This window comes from Cydia pomonella, chromosome 25 (assembly GCF_033807575.1).
Source record: "Cydia pomonella isolate Wapato2018A chromosome 25, ilCydPomo1, whole genome shotgun sequence".
NCBI lineage: Eukaryota > Metazoa > Arthropoda > Insecta > Lepidoptera > Tortricidae > Cydia > Cydia pomonella.
Window position 1 is genome coordinate 8,667,344 of NC_084727.1, and position 21,275 is coordinate 8,688,618.

The 21,275-nt window shown below is 36.5% G+C and overlaps 1 protein-coding gene across 1 annotated transcript in view; it reads right to left on the reverse strand.

Annotated features, from left to right (window-relative positions):
- The window catches only part of LOC133531369 (1-phosphatidylinositol 4,5-bisphosphate phosphodiesterase epsilon-1-like), a 208,189-nt gene that overhangs the window by 81,033 nt on the left and 105,881 nt on the right, over positions 1 to 21,275 (reverse strand). The window contains exons 6-11 of the mRNA XM_061869533.1: positions 16,975 to 17,082; positions 15,076 to 15,202; positions 4,794 to 4,978; positions 3,155 to 3,353; positions 2,389 to 2,521; positions 1,222 to 1,351 (exon numbers count right to left, since the gene is read on the reverse strand). Coding sequence (XP_061725517.1) covers positions 1,222 to 1,351; positions 2,389 to 2,521; positions 3,155 to 3,353; positions 4,794 to 4,978; positions 15,076 to 15,202; positions 16,975 to 17,082 — 882 coding nt within the window. The remainder of the gene's footprint in view (positions 1 to 1,221; positions 1,352 to 2,388; positions 2,522 to 3,154; positions 3,354 to 4,793; positions 4,979 to 15,075; positions 15,203 to 16,974; positions 17,083 to 21,275) is intronic.

The following is a 21,275-nucleotide window of genomic DNA, read 5'->3' on the forward strand; positions in this document are numbered from 1 at the left end:
TTGTCAATCGTTTTACACTTGCAGCCTATGGATTAACTACACACTACGGGCTCTCAGCGCCCTACGCGTCCAATATAATAATAGCTTTAGGATGCTGTTGGGGCTGCCGCGCCATTGCAGTGCATCGGGGATGTTTTGCGAGAGACGTACGGACGGCTTCCATGCCATAATCCGCAAGCGCGTTGCGTCCTTGGTGAGGCGCCTGCGCGGCAGCCCGAATAGCCTCCTTCAGACGGTGGCAGAGCGCCTAGACGGCCCTTTCCAGCTTCATTGGGATAAGCTGCACAGGGCGTCTAACTGATTTATTAGTTTTTATCAATTGTCAATTGTATCAATGTTATTCGTTTTAATTTTTAATTTAATGTGTACAAGTAATTAAGTAAGTATTGTAATTTTAATGTTTATTTGTTCTTATTAATTTATATTTTGTCTAGCTAATTTTATCAAAATTGCTATAATATTAATGATTGTGTAATTATGGATCGCATGTATCTGAAATAAAAGAATTTATTATTATTATTATTTAGAAGTTAGAGGGGTAGACACAATTTTTTTCACTTTGGAAGTGTCTCTCGCGCAAACCATTCAGTTTAGAAAAAAATGATATTAGAAACCTAAATATCATTTTTGAAGACCTATCTCTAGATACCCCACACGTATGGGTTTGATGAAAAAAGATTTTTCGAGTTTCAGTTTTTCGGAGAAAAGTGGCGGTGACATAATCGGACAGACAGACGGACATGACGAATCTATAAGGGTTCCGTTTTTTGCCATTTGGCTACGGAACCCTAAAAATCGGAAAAAGGTACCTTCAACCCCCCCTTATAAACCCTAAGCACAGTCCCCACCCTCGAGGATTTTTAGCATGTTCATCTGGACACCACAAGGTATGACTGTATCAAAACTACACTAATTATCTCCCGTATATTCGACGTGGTTATTAAAACATCCCGACGAATGAGTATTCTTTTTTCAAAATATACCAAAACGGTTTCTAAAAAAGACTAAAGATAAAGATAGTTTATTTTCCAAGTAGGCATATTACAGTGCGCTTATGAACGGCTCTAACCCTACACCTCTGACCGGAGAAGATTTAAATCCCTCCTAAATTGTAGTAGGGTATCCCAATATGGGACCGGCAAGAAACTCGGCGACTAAAATATTACTAAATTCGGTAAAGAGAGATATAATATAAGAATTTCGCGAGAAGGAATCCCTTACCCCTCCTCTCCTACGATGCCAGCTTCGTTTTCGTGAGCCAGATTCGCTGTGTACTTCAGGGGTATAACTTCTTCGGGGTTATATGATAAACTGACTTCTGCCTGCTGCACGTTTTCCGATGGGGTTTCTCCTAAAAGACAGAAATGATAAAATTGTATTTGTTAAATTCACTGTCTTGGGTGGGAACCCATGACCACCGGATTGCTAGCCCGGTGCTTTTCCATCTGAACTACCAAGACAGCGAATATTTTCACCATATATGAGCCTTAGGGAGGCCCTAGCGTCATCTACCGCGAGTGTAAAGGGTCCCACAGATTACCAGTTCGCCGGACGATATCGGCCTGCCAGTTATTTCAGATTGTCAGCTTTTGCGAATAACTGACAGGCCGATATCGTTCGGCGAACTGGTAATCACTGGGCCCCTTTATACTTCTTAAACGGCTACCGGAGTTCTAAGTCACATTGGAAATTCACCAGTAACGATGAGCTAACATGGGATGGACTAAATTAATTTTGTATCAAGCAGACGCTTCTGCGGACGATGCTATTATTTGTTCCTTTATTTATCTTATTTCTTAAGTTTGGCACACACAATACACAGAAATGCGTTTTATTTATTTTAATGAACGTAAGTCTTTCCCATCACGGAACAATGGCGTTCCGGACCTTTGGGAGGCCTACACGGAGTCGAAGCCAACACGTAGAGTCCTTTTTGTCACAATGAAATGTAAGGCACCCAGCGGATGCTGTCCTCACCCGTGTCATGGGATACATGCAGAGACAGCACCCGCCAGGGTATAAAGGCTATTGGAAGTTGATATAAAATTGACTTGGCTATGGGGTGAAGCGATGGACTAAGTACTGGGCTATGGATTAAAAAACTGGATCAATGTATTACCTTGCCATACAAACTTGATGCAATTTAATGTTCTTGCTAGTGGCAAGCACAGAGTGCTTTCCATGTATTTCTATTACGCCGCACCACTACTAATGTTGACCCTTTTAGTTTGATGTTTTCATCTTATACACTCAACAAGGGAAGAATTCCATAAAGTAGAATAGGTGAAAGGTCCCAGAAAAGACAATATTCTTCAAAAAATCTTACGCAGGCCTTCGTTTATCGATTAACATTTTTAATGATGATGGTGGATCAAAACTCTCACTTACCATGACTAACATGAGGCCTGTGCTGTGTCCTACACCACGCCAAAATCGCACATGCGCGTTCAAGCCGCAGTTGCGCGACGGTACCGCCCCACTCTGCGTCCCCCACCACGCACGCAGTTCCGTGTTGCATGATCTGTGATTAGATTCTAGTAAGTCGTTGGTAAAAGGTTTTCACCATACAGAAGGTTGTCTTGGGGCTGCTAAGTGCTATTAAGCCCACTGCAGACTAGAGTGAACTTTTCAGATCTGCAGATTAAGCCAAATTATGGTAATTAGCGTTATTATGAGACAAAGGGTGAAAAAGGTTGCAGCAGTATCTCCCCCTTTTCTCTTTCTATAAAATCCCTTTCAGGTCAGGGGCGATGCTTACATTACAATAAACATTAAACTTAACCTAAGACATGTCGATGTATGCCAACCTCATGCTGCGGCTGCAAGGGAAACATGGTGACCCCTTGATCATGGGGTAATGACTGCATAGAGCAGTACCCTCTCCCCAACAACTCGTACAGAGCATCGTTCTCGAAGCACCAGGTAGTTTGGTGCGAGGGTTGGAAGAAGACAGTTAAAATCCTACCCTGTAAAACATGTAAACCCTATTGTGGCTGCAGAGGAAACATGGTTACTCCGTGATCACGAGGCAGTGGCTGAACTGTGCAATACCATTTACTTTTAACGTCTACAGCCCCGTGAAGTAGTCTCGTGCGAAGCATTTTGAAACAATTGGCTTAGCTGTGGTGAAAAGACAGTCAAAATCCTAACTAACCTGCAACACGTGTCGATCCATGCAAACCCCATGCTGCGGCTGCAGAGGGAACATGGTCACCCCATGGTCATGGGGTAACGGCTGGACAGGGCAGTACCCTCCACCTTCCAGCTCGTATAGGGCTTCGTTCTCGAAAGACCAGCTGGTTTGGTGCGAGGGTTGGGAGAAGACGGGCTCGTCGCATGAGGATATTGCTGCTCTGGAAGTACAAAAACAGATGTAAATGGTGAGCCATATCCACTTAACACAATAAGCAAATAACAATTTCATATTAAAATCTACAGTTCTAGTTTCGTCAGCCTATTAAAAATTAATTATTCGGCGCAATGGACATTTAAATTATTTGGGACCACAAATATTCAGATCAGAATTTCAGATCAGAATTACAAAGTCTGCGGTGGTCATAGCTCATTTCAACAGATCTACTAATAATAGTAAAATAGGTATTGAAGTATTTTTACTCAAATGAATTGGACTTAAATGATTCTACCATACCATCCATTTACAAAAACTCACATTTTTTTGCAACAAAAAGCGCTGATACCCAAATGCCTACTTATTCTTAAATGTTTTACCTCAAATACTCTCCAAAGACGGGAGTATTGTTCCTTGCCAACTCATAATGGTGGTGGTGAGAGCTGTAATAGTTAGGTGATCAAATAATCTGGAGGTCTCCCCTCCAGTAGTTTAGAGCTCTTCCCTTAAATAGTCTCCAAAGGTACTCCTGGTATTGTTTCCCGCCAATGAATAATGGAGATGGTGGAAGGTTGCTATGTGGTTCATGACAGCCTGGGTGCGGTACACCTTTAGGTTCAGACCCTGGACTGGGCTCATTTTTCAGATGCTCGGTGAAAGAAAACATCGGAGGAAACCGCACTTATCTTGTTGTCGCTGTTTCTGTGTTTATTGTGTGTTTTAAGCCTGCGGTTGTGGTTTATATTTTCTGTACTATTTCATATATTAAGGTATAATGTATATTAAATCTATATACTCTGAAAAAGATAACTTTTTCCAATGGTCAATAGGCAGTCGCTTTCCTAAAAACGAATGCTAATTCTTAAGAAGTCTCCAAAAGCTGATTCTTAGGATACAATATGATGCGACTGTTGCAGCAATCTGCAGCAAATGTCGTAATCTGGGCAGCAACATCGGTTTTGATATTTTCGGCAGCAATGTAGTCGGCTTGCAGTCTTTCCCAAAAACCAATGCCAATACTTGGGATGGAGTCTTTAAAAGTAGGGAATTGTGGACTGAACGAAGATGTAGTAATAAAAATTGAGAAAGGTATGTTGAAATGGTTTGGACATGTGGAAAGAATGAGAAGGCTAACAAAGAGAGTGAATAAGGGAGAAGTAAAAGAGGGAGCTGGACGGGTAGACCTCGGTGCACTTTTTCTGATCAAATGAAGAAAGGCCAGGTCAACAGCACTCTAAACCGGCGAGCGTGTATGAAGAATGTTATGAAAGTGAAGGAAGCGAAAGAGGTATGTCAGTATCGTAGCAAGTGGAAATCCGTGGTCTCTGCCTACCCTTCCGGGAAATATGCGTGATTATATTATTATGTAGGTATGTATGAAGTCTTTAGCGGACTCTAGGGTATTTTATGATTCAATTTGGAAAGCATTAAGATAAATTCTCACCTTAAATAGTCTCCAAAGACAGGAGTATTGTTTCTCGCCAGCGCGTAATGGTGCTGGTGGAAGCTGGCTATGTGGTCCATCACAGCCTGGGTGCGGTAGACCTTCTCCAGGTTCAGTAGACCTTCAGGTCCGACGCGGCGCCAGCCGGGAGTCTGCTCGCCCTCCTCGTCGAACGACGCTATGTACTGGGAACAAAGTAGGTTTGTTAGTAAACTTCAATAAGTTTATTATTCTTTATTAGGTAAATATAATTACTTTTAAAGTGCTCGTTCCATACATAGATGAAAATTAATTTGTAATAAGTTTTAAGTGAATTATAAACTGAAATAGATATCATACACTAAAAAGTGACCAAGTCCACCGGTAGCCGAGGCGGGAATTGAACCCGCGTTTTCAGCTTACGTGGTTAACTGGCTGCACGTCGCACTTCACGATGCCAAAAACAGGCACAGATGGCGTCCGTCAAAGAGAAGCTGATTCCACGGGGATTTGGCGACCCTTAGCAATGAGGAACACGACGCGACAAGGAGGATTTATTTAGATACTTTACTCACGTTTTTAACCGACTCGAATAAAGTAAGAGTTCCTCAATTCATCGTTTTTTTTTGGATGTTTAGCGATTACTTGGTATATATTATTACCGATTTCGATTCTAAGTGCCTGTTTCACGATATTCAAGTAAAGCCAACGCTGCTAGCGTAATGTAAACTTTTGGATCGGATGCGAGGGGATTTAGGCTAGGCTGGTCATTTTCTTATTTTGCCAGTTGAGCAGTGGGACAAAAACTGATTAAGTACAATCCTTATTAGGTCAGATATGCAGTATGTCTGCTTCTGAATATGACAGCTACGGAGTACATCTAATTAAGTGCATGTCATTTCTTTTCCAAGCCGATTTCGGAGTAGGTCAGATTCGTTGTAAGCTATTTATAATAATGTGTATTTATAGATCATTAATAACATACCTGTTATATTTTATAAGAAAACAGTTTTTTTTATACTATTTGAAAATGATAAGGTCTTAAAATAATCTCATCCTCGGTCTCAAAATTTTGCAGTCTTGAATTATTTGGAGAAGGAGCTTTAATTAATTTATAATTAACTTTATCATCTGTATATATCCATTATGTATATTGTTATTGTCAATAAATAATTTATTAAATAAAAAAAAAAAAATAACTTTGGTTTAGCAATATTTTATTTGCAAATCGAAATAACAGTATTATTTCACTTGATGTACAACGAATCTGACCTACTCCGAAATCGATTTAGAAAGAAAATGACGTGCACTTAATCAGCCGTATTCCGTTACTGTCATATTCAGAAGCAGACATACTGCATATCTGACCTAATAAGGATTGTACTTAATCAGTTTGTGACCCACTGCTCAACTGGCAAAATAAGAAAATGACCAGCCTCGCCTAAATCTGCGATTCGGGGTGGTCCATTTAAAATGAAATTACTGTGTATTAAAAATGAAGCCTGTTGCGGATAGCTTTATTGTTTGTGTGCAATGACGAAGCCTGTTGCGGATAGCTTTATTGTTTGTGTGCAATGACGAAGCCTGTTGCGGATAGCTTTATTGTTTGTGTGCAATGACGAAGTCTGTTGCGGATAGCTTTATTGTTTGTGTGCAATGACGAAGCCTGTTGCGGATAGCTTTATTGTTTGTGTGCAATGACGAAGTCTGTTGCAGATAGCTTTATTGTTTGTGTGCAATGACGACGCCTGTTGCTAATTTATGGTTGTACCCTCCTTTCGTCAGCCTGCGTTGCGGATATGAATTTGTCATTATTTTATTTATGCTTGATTTTGATTAAATAAAGAACTGTTTGAACAGTAAAGTCCTGAATAAGTTACTTGCCATTTATCTGACGAATAAAGTGTTTCTCAATCTTCAAATAAGCTTAACTGGTAGATAAAGTGCCAAGTTTTGCAGGAAGTTTTATCTGGCAGTAAATATTTGTGTTAATTCTATCCAATACTTGGACTTAAAGGAAAAAAAAATGTTTGAAAATGTATCAGCACCAGAAAATAGATGAATGAAAATTGCTTAAATAAAATGTTGCCAAGGTTATATATATATAATATTATGTGGAAAATTCGGTTATTACAGAAACCTTTGAAATACATATAAATAGCTTAGCGTAAGGAAACCCAAAAATATACCAGAATTCCTTTGAGATAAGAATATTACCAAAAATATAATAATATTTCCACCTGGGCCCACAATGGCTCTGAGAAAACTCATATCCTAAAAGCTGTTTTATCATATTCCAGTGTCGAGTGTCGCTATTTCTATTCATCATTTTTGCTGCTAAAAATAAATTTGGCTTATTTTTTCTGAGTGTATTTGATGGCCCAAATTTTTTTTGTTTGAATTGTTTTGAACCACTCTCGCTTGTATTTCTGTATTTTAACAAATAAACAAAAAAAACGAGTGCTATTACATGTCTTTTAAATTACTTCGGTTATAATATTTAATATTTTATAATATTAGCTGAAAATCGTTGAACATTAGACTTTTTGTTTGCCGCGATATCTATTGTCGAGTAGCAGTACTGAGAGTTCCGCTACTCGATGCTAGATGTCGACTGCGTATATAATAAGCATTTTGGTACCAAAACTGATGTATGGAGTGAGCACTCTATTCCCTCTTATTTCTCTATGTAGAAACTGTTTTCACAAATTTAACTGCTTTAATTTAATTATATAGGATATATAGAAATAAACAAAAAGTTGGGTCTAGTTACTTACTCAAAGAAAAGTATTTTCGGTAAATATTAGGCAATTCGAACCGAACTATTCGGCCGAATATGGACATTATAAAATATACCGAATATTGAATAATTAATTACCGAATATTTCGCCCCTCTCTATTAGGTTAAAGCCTAACGTGGAAAAGTGTTCTTTTCCGAAGAGTTTTAATCCATTTCTCGATGCAAAAATAATAAATATTATAAGGGTCACCCCACACTAGCGTCTTTTGAGCGTCGGCGTCTAGTTCTGCTATTCAAACTAGATGCCGACGCTCGGGAGACGCTAGTGAGAGATAGATTAATTTATATCTCATTGAAAATTACATGATATTTAACAATGTCACAAAAAGATCGTCAGATTGTATAAGGTAATAATAATTTAATAATAGTATATTATTGCAGAGGCCGGGAAAGGGCAATTCGTGAAATGAGTATGAGCGTCATCCGACAAAGAAGACGAATCCACGAATTGCTGTTCCTGCCGAGGCATATATAGTGTTTTTCTCCAAACATGCGAGGAAATCAGGTAAAATAACCATAAATTAAACATGAACCAGCACTCAAATCGAACCTTCATATCAAAAACGTCAAATACAATTTCCCTCATTAATTATTTTTTTAAAGTTAAAGGCACAACTATTCTGTCATTCAGTACCATTCAATATAATTGTGCAATATAAACTGTGTTTGCACGCATGAGATCTTTAAAAAATATATAAAAGTTATATAGTCTTTGATTTTATTAAGCAGTATTCGCACGATCATCCACGACGGTCTTACACGACTCTATCCTATAGCTTGAAATGATGCTGACCGGGTCGTGTAGACGCGGCCCGCAGCTGTATTAATTGGCTGTATGCGTTTTGCTTAGTGGATACAATTTAGAAAAGTAAAAAGCAATACAGTAATAACTTTCCCGTCCGCTAAAACACGACAATAATGGTTTGAATTTTTTTAATTTGAGTTTGACCATAATGAAGAACTTCCCGTACTATTTTTGCTACAATAAGGTGAACATTTCCGAGCATATTGGAGCAAAAATAATTAAATATTAAGGAAAAAATAAATAATAAAAAACAAAAACAATCAAGTGTGGGGTGTCAGGTTACTGTACGCTATGTACACGAACTAATTATTTAAGTGGAAACAAATAGCTCGTTGAATCGGAACAAATGAAGCTAATTAGGGTGCATGTCCATTGTGCCCGCGTGGCGACGCAGATCATACGTGGAAATACATACAAGGGGTCCGATTCAAATTTAGGGCGTTCAAGTTCTCTCACTCACGTTTAGAAAGTAAAATAAAAGTGAAATGTAAACATTTATACTAACATCATATACTGACATGAAATAGTACATTACGATACAAGTGCGAAAAATAGGAAATTCAAAACGAGTGGCGATAAATTAAAACACGACCGAAGGGAGTGTTTTAAATCGACACGAGTTGCGAATTACCTATTCGCACATGTATCGTACAACGTTTTACAGTACATATGGCCCTTTAAATGTTCGACACAGTAACGTAATATGCTACTTCTCGCACTAGTGCTATAAAGTAGCCCCATATGTACTGTAAAATACATAACAACATTTATAAATACAACAGCCAATACCTGGGTAAACATTACATTATAATAATCTTAAAATAAATAATTACTACAATACAATAGAGATGTGTAGTCTCTATGGTTAAAAACACATTAAATCTGGAGATGTAAAAGGTCCCCAATGTCAGAGTACTAATACTAATAAAATAAAATATAAATAATTTAATTTGAACTAAAATCTGATATTATTCTCCGCTGTATTGTAATACAAATAAAATTATGCTTTTTAAAAATGAATTGCCTAAAAAATCAATAAAAGCTTCAGATCAGATTAAACATCAGATTAAACTTGTCAACCGAACTGTCTCAGTAATTTATTAAATACTCAACCAATGAAAATAGTTATCAAATCAAATTATCAGATTAATTTTGAACATTAATATACACTATTCAAATAATCGTACTCGTACATATTTATTTTATTTTCGTTTTTTAATGGATTTGGGTAATTGTTTTAACACTACAGTTGATGTTTTTAGGGTTTCGCTCCTCAAAAGGAAACAAACAGAACCCTTATAGGATCACTTTGTTGTCCGTCCGTCTGTCTGTCTGTCAAGACCCTTCATCTCGGGAATGCCTGGAGAATCCTCTTCAATGTATGAAGATGTCTACAAACCAAAGAGAATTTTGATAAAGAGGTGTATTGTCAAAGAAAACTTTGTAGTGACGTAAATTTACTGCCATCTTTCGATACATAATTAAAAAATAGAACGCCATGACGACCAGTTTGGCCTAGTGGGCCTACGAAACCGATGGTCCCGGGTTCAAATCCTGGTAAGGGCATTTATTCGTGTGATGAGCATGGATATTTGTTCCTGAGTCATGGGTGTTTTCTATGTATTTAAGTATTTATAAATATTTATGTATAATATATCGTTGTCTAAGTACCCTCAACACAAGCCTTATTGAGCTTACTGTGGGACTTTGTCAATTTGTGTAATAATGTCCTATAATATTTATTTATTTATTTATTTATTTATTTATTTTATTTATATATTTTATTTATTTATTATTATTTGACTTTGATCCTTATCCTTTCACTGATATGTGTTTAATTTGTTAAATATCAAAAAGTGGCGCCATCTAATAGATCAAAGGCCAAAGGTAGAGCAGCATGGTGTCGAGCAATGGCGACACAACCTTTAGGTAGGCCGGTAAGATGACAACACAACCTAATTGTGTTGGGTGTTTTTTTGAATTGTCTCGTTGGTAAAAAAGTACAATACAATACAACATACTCTTTATTGCACACCTCAATACAGAAACAGTACAAATAATACAACGCATAAAGAAGAGGTAAACAACAGGCGGTCTTATCGCTAAAAAGCGATCTCTTCCAGACAACCTTAAAAAAGTACAGTCCCAGTACCAAAAAAGAATATTTTTTCCGAAACTTTTTTTTTTTTAAGAGCCTATAAAGTGTCCCACTGCTGGGCAAAGGTCCCTCCTAGACTTCCAATCTCCCCGATGAACTGCAGCACCCGTCCAGTTGTTGATGCGTCCAGGTCGTCCCGCCATCTCCTCTTAGGCCGAAACTTATTAGCAAAAATATTTTAATCAGAAACAAAACAAAGCATATGATGTATATTAATTAGTTAACTCTGTTGACCTGTACCCCTAGTGTAAATTTGATCGACATCATAACGTGACCACGCGTTTGCGTTAAGTCTCATTTTGTATAGGATTTTGAGTTTCCAAAACGTCCCGCTTAGCGCGCTCTTTCTAAATCCAATACAAAATGAGACTAAACGCAAACGCGTACGTCACGTTTGGAAATCGAATTTATTTACACTAGGGGTACGGATTTAAATTTAAATTCACTCATCCATGGTTGACTTTTGCTTTGACTTTTGATCTTTTGATTCACAATAAGTCTATATATATATATATGCCTGGTAAGGGCATGTATTTGTGTGATGAGCATGGATATTTGTTCCTGAGTCATGGGTGTTTTCTATGTATTTAAGTATTTATAGATATTTATATATTATATATATCGTTGTCTAAGTACCCTCAACACAAGCCTTATTGAGCTTACTGTGGGACTTAGTCAATTTGTGTAATAATGTCCTATAATATTTATTTACAATAAATTAGGACAATAATCATTTTCTTTTTTTTTTTTTTTTTATGGTGGATAGGCAGGCGTTTGACCACGATCACACCTGATGGTAAGTGATGATGCGGTCTACGGTGGAACACGCTTACCTATGAGATACCTATTTACTCTAGCCTTGAAGAGATCTATCTATGTATATTTATTTATTTATATTTTATTGCACATAAAATATTAAGTACAAATGGTCAGTCAACCACTGGGTCAAAAAGAGACTTGTGTTAGGTGCAGGCTTTGTACTTGAGAATAAGATATCACTACCTACTATTTACAAATTAAATACTAATTAATATAATATAATGATATCATAAACTTAAACATATACTTTGTATGATATACCTACTCATATAAATATCTACATATAGAATAGAATAGAATAGCATAATTTTTATTCGTAGACACAAACAAGACACATTAAATTACATGATATAACAAAAACAAAGGAAGTATAAAGTGCCACGAAATGGCCTCATCTCAGCATGTTGCTGGTGGCTTCCAGCGCTGATCTTCCGATGAGACCATCAAGTGAGAAAAATCACGAAAGGTAACAGACAAGAAGGAAAAAGACATAAAATAATATAGAGTGAACAAATTGAAAATTAGAAGATGAAGATTATTTATAAGATTATTAGATATATACATTATACATGAAACATTACTTACATCTGTCAGATAGATGCTATATATGCTGTATATAGCATCTATATACAGCTATAGATATAGACTATATGCTGCTATGCTGTATATGTATCTGTAATGTATGGAGTAGTTTTAAGTTATTTTGAAAATAGGTGTAGGGTAGCTCATTTATCGATCTTGTTGAATTAAATGGTTTTTAGTGCGGTTCATGTTTCGCTGTTACTCCTGAAATCCTGAATCTACAGGGGTTCTCGCATCCTAGATACGGACTTTTCAGTATCTATCTGTCTCGTTTGTGTCTTCGAATAAAAGTGACTATTCTATTGTATTTTTAAGCGGACAATATACCTACTAGGAAAGCAAAATTTTATAGGGTAAAAACGTAATATATAGGATGGGCAAATAAGAGTGATACATTTTGTTTTTAAATTTTAATTATATTAAGTGCAAAATAAATTTAATATTTTTTCATAAATATATTGTTCAGGGTTGGCGATTGTATACAGAAGATAATTTGTGCCCAATGTCTACCACTGGCAGCAAGCAATTATTTACCAAATATTTATGTTGTTTAAACACGTTGTTTGCTCGATTAATTCCCCAAATTTTGCAGCTCCTGACTTATTTCTTTGGGGCTATCTATAATTACGTGTCTATGCTAATCAGCTGATGAAATTAAAACAGTTAAAACTGACACAGATTTAGTGAGATAACGACGAAAATGTGTAATAATATGCTAGCAGTTGCGATGGTGAGGGCTTACGTTTGCCTGCTGTTATTGGTGGACATATGTCAGACATTAAGTTCCGCATGTATTTGCCAACCCTGAATAATATATTTAACAAATAAATAGTTCATAAGATAAGATCGGGTACACAAAAACTGTAAGTGAGTGCAACATTCGCCGATAAACGTTATGTTTGGCGAAATATTATGTAAATGTATATTGTACCAACTTATTTTTGATAAATAAATTTAAAAATAAAATAAAAAAAAAACATCTTTGAACTTAATATAGTTAAGATTTAAAAAGAAAATGTATACTTCTCATTCGCCCACCCTGTACATCACGTTCTGCACACTTCATAGAACAACAATGACCTGCTTTTAAAGCATGAGAAATGGAAAATTATTAATTTCTTTTTGAACACATTCAGCGCTGAGCTACAGTCGTAGCGCTACGTCGTAGCCGATAACATGGATTTCCCGGTAGGAGTGTAATGTTTTTAATAATAACAATTTGCGAAATTTCATTTTTCATAATTTGGATTGCATAATTTTGATATGCAGAAATTATGATTTGGTATAAAAACAAATACAATAAAAACGAATTGCATAATTTCGAAAGTAATTATAGTTTAGTAGCATAGTAATGTATTTGCATAACAGGCAACCAGTATAATGTTCACTCTGTATACTATTTTATACTCAGAACGTTTTTTACGACGCCTGCCTAATAAAATGGTATTCAATTTTATTTCCGGCATATTATAATTATTGACGAATGACACATGATGAACACAAGATGGGCGCCCACAAAAAGCGACATCTAAGATGACTCAAGGGCAACACCGTTGTGAGCGGCTCAGGGGTGTTGAGAGGTGTGCGCAGCTTTCTTATTATTAATAGTAATGAATCGTCTGGACATCCTAGGTACCACTGGAGACATCAAAGCAACATCTGTGGAGACCGGTCTGTTTAAATTTACACGGGCTACATGTTATGTTATAAGTATGTAACTTTACTTTCGAGTGGCATTAAGGTGAGACACTTCATTCGGTTCTTGTCTGATTACATTTTTTGTCTTTTAATTATTTATATAAGAATTCAAGCCTTGGAGATCCTCTACATCTCTAAGGATAATTTAATATCTTTTTTTAATATTTTATCTCTGACACTTAGAGACTTATACATCTCTAGAGAATTTTAGTATTTTAAGTATTATTTTTTTATCAAAGTTTTTTTTGTGTAATTTGACATTTAGAGACAGTATACATCTCTAATAAAGTATTTATTATTTCATCGATTCCATATTTGTAATTGTTTTTTGTAATTTTTATTATTTGTAAAAATGGACATGTAAAAGTGCCCCTGTGGCCTATTTACTTAATAAATGTTTGAGATTTGTTTTTTTTTTTTTTTTTTTTAATATTTAATATATATATACAGCATTACAGTCGAGACCAAAGCACTGTACAATTCAGATTATATGATAGGATTACATACTAGGAAAAACAGATCACAATCAACTTTCGTCCATCACCTCGCAATACGGAGTCCATTCCATCTGACTCCTACTTTCCGAAATGTATCCCTTCCGATAACCGACCATCTTGAGCTTCTCGGAATCTCGCTGACTTCGAAACTCAACTTCGGCCCGCACATCGTGTCGAAAGCACAGTTAGCAGCAAAAAAGCTGGGCATCCTCAACAAGGTGAGGCAGTATTTTACACCTAGGCAGCTGCTCGACCTTTACCAAGCACAAGTCCGATCGTGTGTGGAATACTGTTCTCATCTGTGGGATGGTTCAGCCAAATACCAGCTTGAGGTGCTCGAGTCAGTCGAGAGGAGGGCCAAGAGAATTATTAATGACGACGATCTGACGAATGCTCGACTTCAAAGTCTGGAGCATCGACGCAAGGTTGCCAGCCTAACGATCTTTTATAGGATACATTTCGGAGAGTGTGCTGAGGAATTGCACATCCTTATTCCGTCCCCATTTCACCATCGGACTACCAGACAATCGGCACTTCGGCATCGCTTTATGGTAGGTATTCCACAAATACGCACGAAGCGTTTCGCTTCAACATTCCTTATGCGAACTGCCAAGGAGTGGAATGCCCTGCCCGAGTCTGTGTTTCCGTATGAGTACAATCTGAATCTCTTCAAGGCTAGAGTAAATAGGTATCTCATAGGCAAGCGTGCTCCACCGTAGACCGCATCATCACTTACCATCAGGTGTGATCGTGGACAAACGCCTGCCAATCCTCCATAAAAAAAAAAATAAAAAAAATACCGCAGACACATCTGATACACAGCCGTCCATCGATCGATCGATTTGATCTAAGATGGCTCAAGGGCAACACAGGTGTGAGGGCTGAGGGTAGAGAGGTATCACTGGACTTAAATCATAGCCAACTCTCCTACTTAAACTACTTACCACTTGTCTACTGGCTTCGCTCGCACGTGGGTCCCTTTTGGCACTATCCCTTAAGGGACTAGTTGTGGTCCCCTGGTCTATCCGCTTGCCACTTTCTCGTCTCGTCGGGTCCCTTTTTAAAGACCCTCTGCAAAAAAACCATTTTAAATTGTGATGAGGTGTATCTTTAACTCGAGGTTCAAACCCCCGCTAGTACCAATTAGTTTCCGAACACTTATTTATCAGGTAATTCAATGATTTTAAGGAGCACAGGACTTTAAGTATGAAAATGTAAAGTATGTTAAGGTATATGTGAAGTCCCCAATCCGCATTGGGCTAGCGTGGGGACTATTATTATTATTATATGTTAACTAGCTTTTAATTAACCTTATCTTTGGATGTACATATGTTACCGGAGTAAGTAGTTATTTTGTAAAACTACTTTTTTTTTACCGAATCTGGCTGCCACGTGACAGGCAAAGCCTATAGTTCGTTTTTTTTGCTATAGAAATAAGATATACAATCTTGACATGTCTTAATATTGAAAAACACTTTTAAAAAAATCAGTATTTATTAGAGTCTGTGCGGGAAGAGTCGAGTCGTGGAATGTATCGGGCCCCATACATTCCACGACTCTTGTCTTTTCGAACAGGCTCTGCTTATGAAAGCAAAGAAATATAAATGATTGTATATGATTTATAAATATAAATAAATAAATAAATATTATAGGACATTATTACACAAATTGACTAAGTCCCACAGTAAGCTCAATAAGGCTTGTGTTGAGGGTACTTAGACAACGATATATATAATATATAAATATTTATAAATACTTAAATAGATAGAAAACACCCATAACTCAGGAACAAATATCCATGCTCATCACACAAATACATGCCCTTACCAGGATTTGAACCCGCGGGACCATCAGCTTCGTAGGCAGGGTCACTACCCACTAGGCCAAACCGGTCGTCAAATAAATAAAAATAAATAAATTAATGATTTATAATAGGGTTGTTTCCATCTACAAATCTTAGGGCAGAATTGTATCCCAACAAATTCATTTGGATTATAGGAACATGTTAAATTACTTTTGGGGGTAATGACTATATTTTTGTAAATATTGAATTTAAAATATCTTTTGGCACACGTCACGTGACCAAACTCGAAACGTCTTTGAAGATTCTGATGACGTCACAACTCTCGGATTGACACTGTTGACAGTTAGGCGATAAACAACAAATGACAAATGTCAGTTGACAGTTCGTATCTTCTACGTGTGTATGTAGTTATGTGTCAAACCGTAAACTGTGACGTCGCACAATTTTCAAAGAGCGTTTTGGGCGCGAAAGCGTCTGTCAAAATATATTTTGTTAATTTAACATATTTAAAGCCGTTTTTAGTATAAAAGTTGAATTTTAGGGCAAGTTTTAGTTAATATAGAACGCAATACAAGCGTTTTTCAAAAATTGGAAACAACCCTATTGTGACATATTTGCCGTGATTTATTTTAAAAAAGTTTTTCAATAAAAAATACGTCAAAATGGCTTACTTTCTTTCAAATGCTAAAAAACGAACTATAGGTATATACGCTCGAACGCAGTGGGTCAACTTGACTTTTCATTTTGAATGCGAGGAAAGTAAAAAACACGTATTTTTTTTTAAACTAGACTAAATATAGTTTTTAAAGTATTTATTTCAATTAACTATTTAGGTAAGTATATCGTTATTTATGGAATGGAGAATTAAACATCAGAATGGAAACTGTATAACAAATCCATTTAAAAAAATCAATTGTTTATCTTTAAAAAAAAAAGTACTTGGAAAGTGAAATGCTCTAGTACAGAAACGTATCACTTTCTGCACACTTTTTAGAACAATAATGATCTTTCAGAGCATGAGAAATGTAATAGTAATTACCTGTCAGACTCTTTAGTAGATTCTCTCTTAAACTCCCTCCGGTGATGCGTAGGGGTCTGCGCTACAGAATGGGTCCCGGTGAGAGATGGACTCGCGGCCAGGATCTCTCTGTAACAATAGTACATTACTATAGAGGCCGGGAAACGTCGGGTTGCAGCGGATAGAGGTACGCGGCCGGCAACCCCGTTTCTCGCCGAGATATGTATAGTGCTTTTCTCAAACTTGCAATTAAAACAAAAAATTGTAGTCAATTTGTTTTGTGGCGAACTACTCGGCTCGCCGCTCTACACGCAGTGTACAACCTTACGCGCGTAAGTCCGCGCGCCTGCGCGATGCGCCACCGCCGTTGCTTAGCAACGAATATGCACAACAGATCACCGTAACAAGCCAACTGATGGTAGAAGGGTGGATGCCAAGACAATGTGTCACAATTTGACGTTAAAAAACAAAAGAAGGTTGCTTTACAGTCCTAGGTGTGTAAGGCTGTATGAAATTCCTTTACATATCATCTTCACTCATCGCACCTGATATGTAGTATTTCCGGACCTAATTTGACGTAAATCATGTCATCATTTCATAGCAAGTTTGAGAAAAGCATATTGTTAGAGTTTTTACATGTGCAACCTGTGGGAAAGTTTTACGCAAAGGGCATAAGGGTCAGAGGTGTAGAGGTTAGAGCCGGTGTAGCTTTATTTGACGTTCATAAGCGCATTGTAATATGCCTATTTGAATAATAAACTATCTTTGTTTTATCTTTATCTTTACTTAATTATGCTCCAGTAGAGTACTATCAGCTGTAAACATAAATATTCATACCTTATACGATTTAAAATATTTTAATTCGGAAAATTTAAACACCCATTTTCAAATTACAGTCAAATGACATGGAAATTGAGTTTTGTAAAAATGGATAATATATTTAGATCTGTTCTAATGCTCTAGGAACTTGTATATGCAAATTAAATTGGGCAAAAACTTTTTCTAATTTATTATATTTCTATAAGTGAGAACCTGTAATTGACTCTGTGTAGCGCTGTTGGTTTTCCATATACTAAAATAAAGTAAATAAAACCCATTTAACACATATTTAGTAGATAAATAATGATTTTCAGCCTCAATATACACGTAATCAAGCTTGAAGGATCAAGTCAATGACCCTTGAAAGTAATGAATCTGTGAGCTCCGTCAAGCGCGAGCCGTTTTTAAATTAAAAGTGTCTATGCGTGAATTCCAAAAATAAAAATAAACGTAATTAAGCATCATAATTAAGAAGCTGTGGTTAGTCTTAAGTTAATAGATTCATTTGTGTTTCGAAAATTAACCATGTAAATTGTATTGTATTTTATTTATTGTATCGCCTAGGTATCGCTGGAGCGACATGGTGGAGGCGGATCTGCGCGAGCTTCAAGTCGACAATTGGCGAGTGGTCGTACAGGACCGGGAAAGGTGGCGCTGTCTTGTGTCGGAGGCCAAGTCTCATTTTGGGTCGCTGAGCCAACGGAGTAAGTAAGTAGTATTTATTGTACTTAATTCTTACACATATAACAAGGTGTTACACCAGCCACTGAAAGTGGTGTGGGTACACGTTGTATAGGTCATACTGAGCAAAAATCACTCTCCCATACAAGATATCAACATCAGCCAGCCAAAATGTGTTGGAGAGTCCATTTTTTTTATCGCGATATCGGGGTTGGTCCTATAGTAAAAGTTGCTCAGTACTTTCAGTGGCTGGTGTAAGACGTTGTATAGTAGTTTGTTAAGTAAGGGATGAAATAGTGCCTTTCTCGACTTACGGCCCGATTCGAAGAATGATTACGACACGTTTAAAATCTTGGAAAGAGCTTTAAAAGATCGATAACTAAACGACATGTTGACGTTTATTTCGATACCGCTGTGATCCCAGTCATAATCATAATCATAAATCATTTATTTCGTGGTAAAACTTAATTTACATACAGAAGTATATATTACAAAAAAGTAAGTAAACAGTTAGATCTATCTACGATATTTTTAACGTCAAAGTGACATTGGTTGCCCGAATCGAGCTGCTTCTGTCAATTATACGACATACAAACGAGATCTAAATGAGAACTTATCTAAACCAGAACTTATCGTTATCGTATTTCATTCTTCGAATCGGGCCGTTAAACACTTACTAAGCAACACACACACACAAGCCAGTAAGCTACAAGAAAAAGAAAAAATTACCATCCTAATGCATAAGGCCGATATTTAAACGATAGATACAATAACAGCTTCGACAGGAAAATATAACTAAGTATGTAATAATAGTATTAAGCATACGCGGATCGGTCCGCGCGATCTTGCCAACTATTACATAAACCCTAGAGGTTTTCAATAGTGGCTTTTTGTGTTAAATCTTGTTTCAAAATTAATAGTTAATAATAATAAAATATATATATATACTTTTTTACGATTGCCATTCTTAGGACGGAAGATGGCGTTTTTTCGAAAAAAACCTAAAAATCGAATAACTCGAAAACCACTGTTTGACCCCTGGTTGGCTGACCTACAACATTGTAAATGATGCTATTGTTATTTGACTGATTAATATATATACAGGACGATTTCTGGGTCGTGATCCAGAACCTTTTTTTCTGAATCTATAAATGATTTACATTATCATACGGTAGTATTTGATTGAAAGATAATTAGTTTGATTTTTATTATTTTTCAAGTAAAATTAATTTTATACGAAGTAATCATGGTCACCCTATTACTTTTGACATGCGCTGTATGGAAAGCGACAAGACGTCACATTGAGTAGGGTGACCAAACTGTATGCAAACATGTTTATTTCTACTTGTCATCTGAAAAATAATCATAATTATTGGTGATAATAAATAATAAGCAACATCATTAGACTCATCTTTGGATTCAGTGTGATGTCTTGTTCTCTTGCTCCACAACCCCGAAATCACCCTGTATTTCTATTGTATAGTTGCTTTATATTTTTCTACTTCTTTCCGATTTCTAGTGTATTTTCCCCATTCCTTTTTGTTGTAATACATGTTTATCCTATAAATTATGTATATATTTATATCCTTTGTCTTTCTGGTACCTTATTGTACATTTTGCTGCATTTGTCACCCTCTTTTCACTCTCTCCTCTCATCTACTCAAAGGTTAACTGGAAGAGATCCCTCAAAGGGATAAGTACTTTGTGCTTCTTCCTAATAGTATGTTACTTTTAATATGTATTTTTGTACAATAAAGAGCTTACTACTAGTATATACTGTAAATTATTACCGTAAAACCACCCATCTATAGTCCAATACTGCAACTATGGTCCACAAGTTCAAAAGGAAATTAAGTATCTATACCAATGTTCCTTGTGCTTTACTCCTAGTTTTACCTTCTATTTATAAACATACTTTGCCTTAGAACTACAAAAATATAGTAAAATACACACCTGAACGAGAAAAATTGAGTTTATTTGTGGACCATAGTTGGGAGCTTTGGACTATAGTTGGGTGGTTTTACGGAATCTCTAGAAGAACTCTTTTCAAGGAATAGCTCGAATTACAAGTCACCCTGTAGTAATGACGTCACTCACGAGAAAAAATGGTAAACGGCGTTTTCGGCCACGTGACATACAGATAAAAAACTACGATTTTAATTTTGAAATTATAAGTAAATATCTTTTAATACAGAGAAAACGATTTTCCGCTAATATTATAATTAGAGTAACCGGAACTCTATTTTCAACTCCTACGCTTACTTTGGTTATAATCTTCTTCTTCCTCGCGTTGTCCCAGCATTTTGCCACGGCTCATGAGAGCCTGGGGTCAGCTTGAAAACTAATCCCAAGATTTGGCGTAGGCACTACTTTAGTTAGTACTCTGGTTATAATTACATTGGTTGTACATTTTTTTTCAGAGGTTGTGCAATAAAGAGGATTTGTATTGTATTGTAATATTAGCGGAAAATCGTTGAGCATTAGACTTTTTGTTTGCCGCGATATCTATTGTGGAGTAGCAGTACTGAGAGTTCCGCTACTAGACACTACATAGATGTCGACTGCGAAAATAATAGTATTTTTGGTAACAATTGTATGGAGTGAGCACACTTTTGCCATTACATATAACAAAAAAGTATTAAATTCGTATTTTTTATGCAAAAAACTATATAAATAACATACTTTCTTATATACAGATGATTACTATAACTAGCTTATATGTAAAATAGGCCTTTGAGGCATTGTACCAAGGATGCTGGCTGCATTTCCTCGTTGTATCGCAATACTGATACGTTGTGCGACGAAAGCCGCCAGCTCTTCGG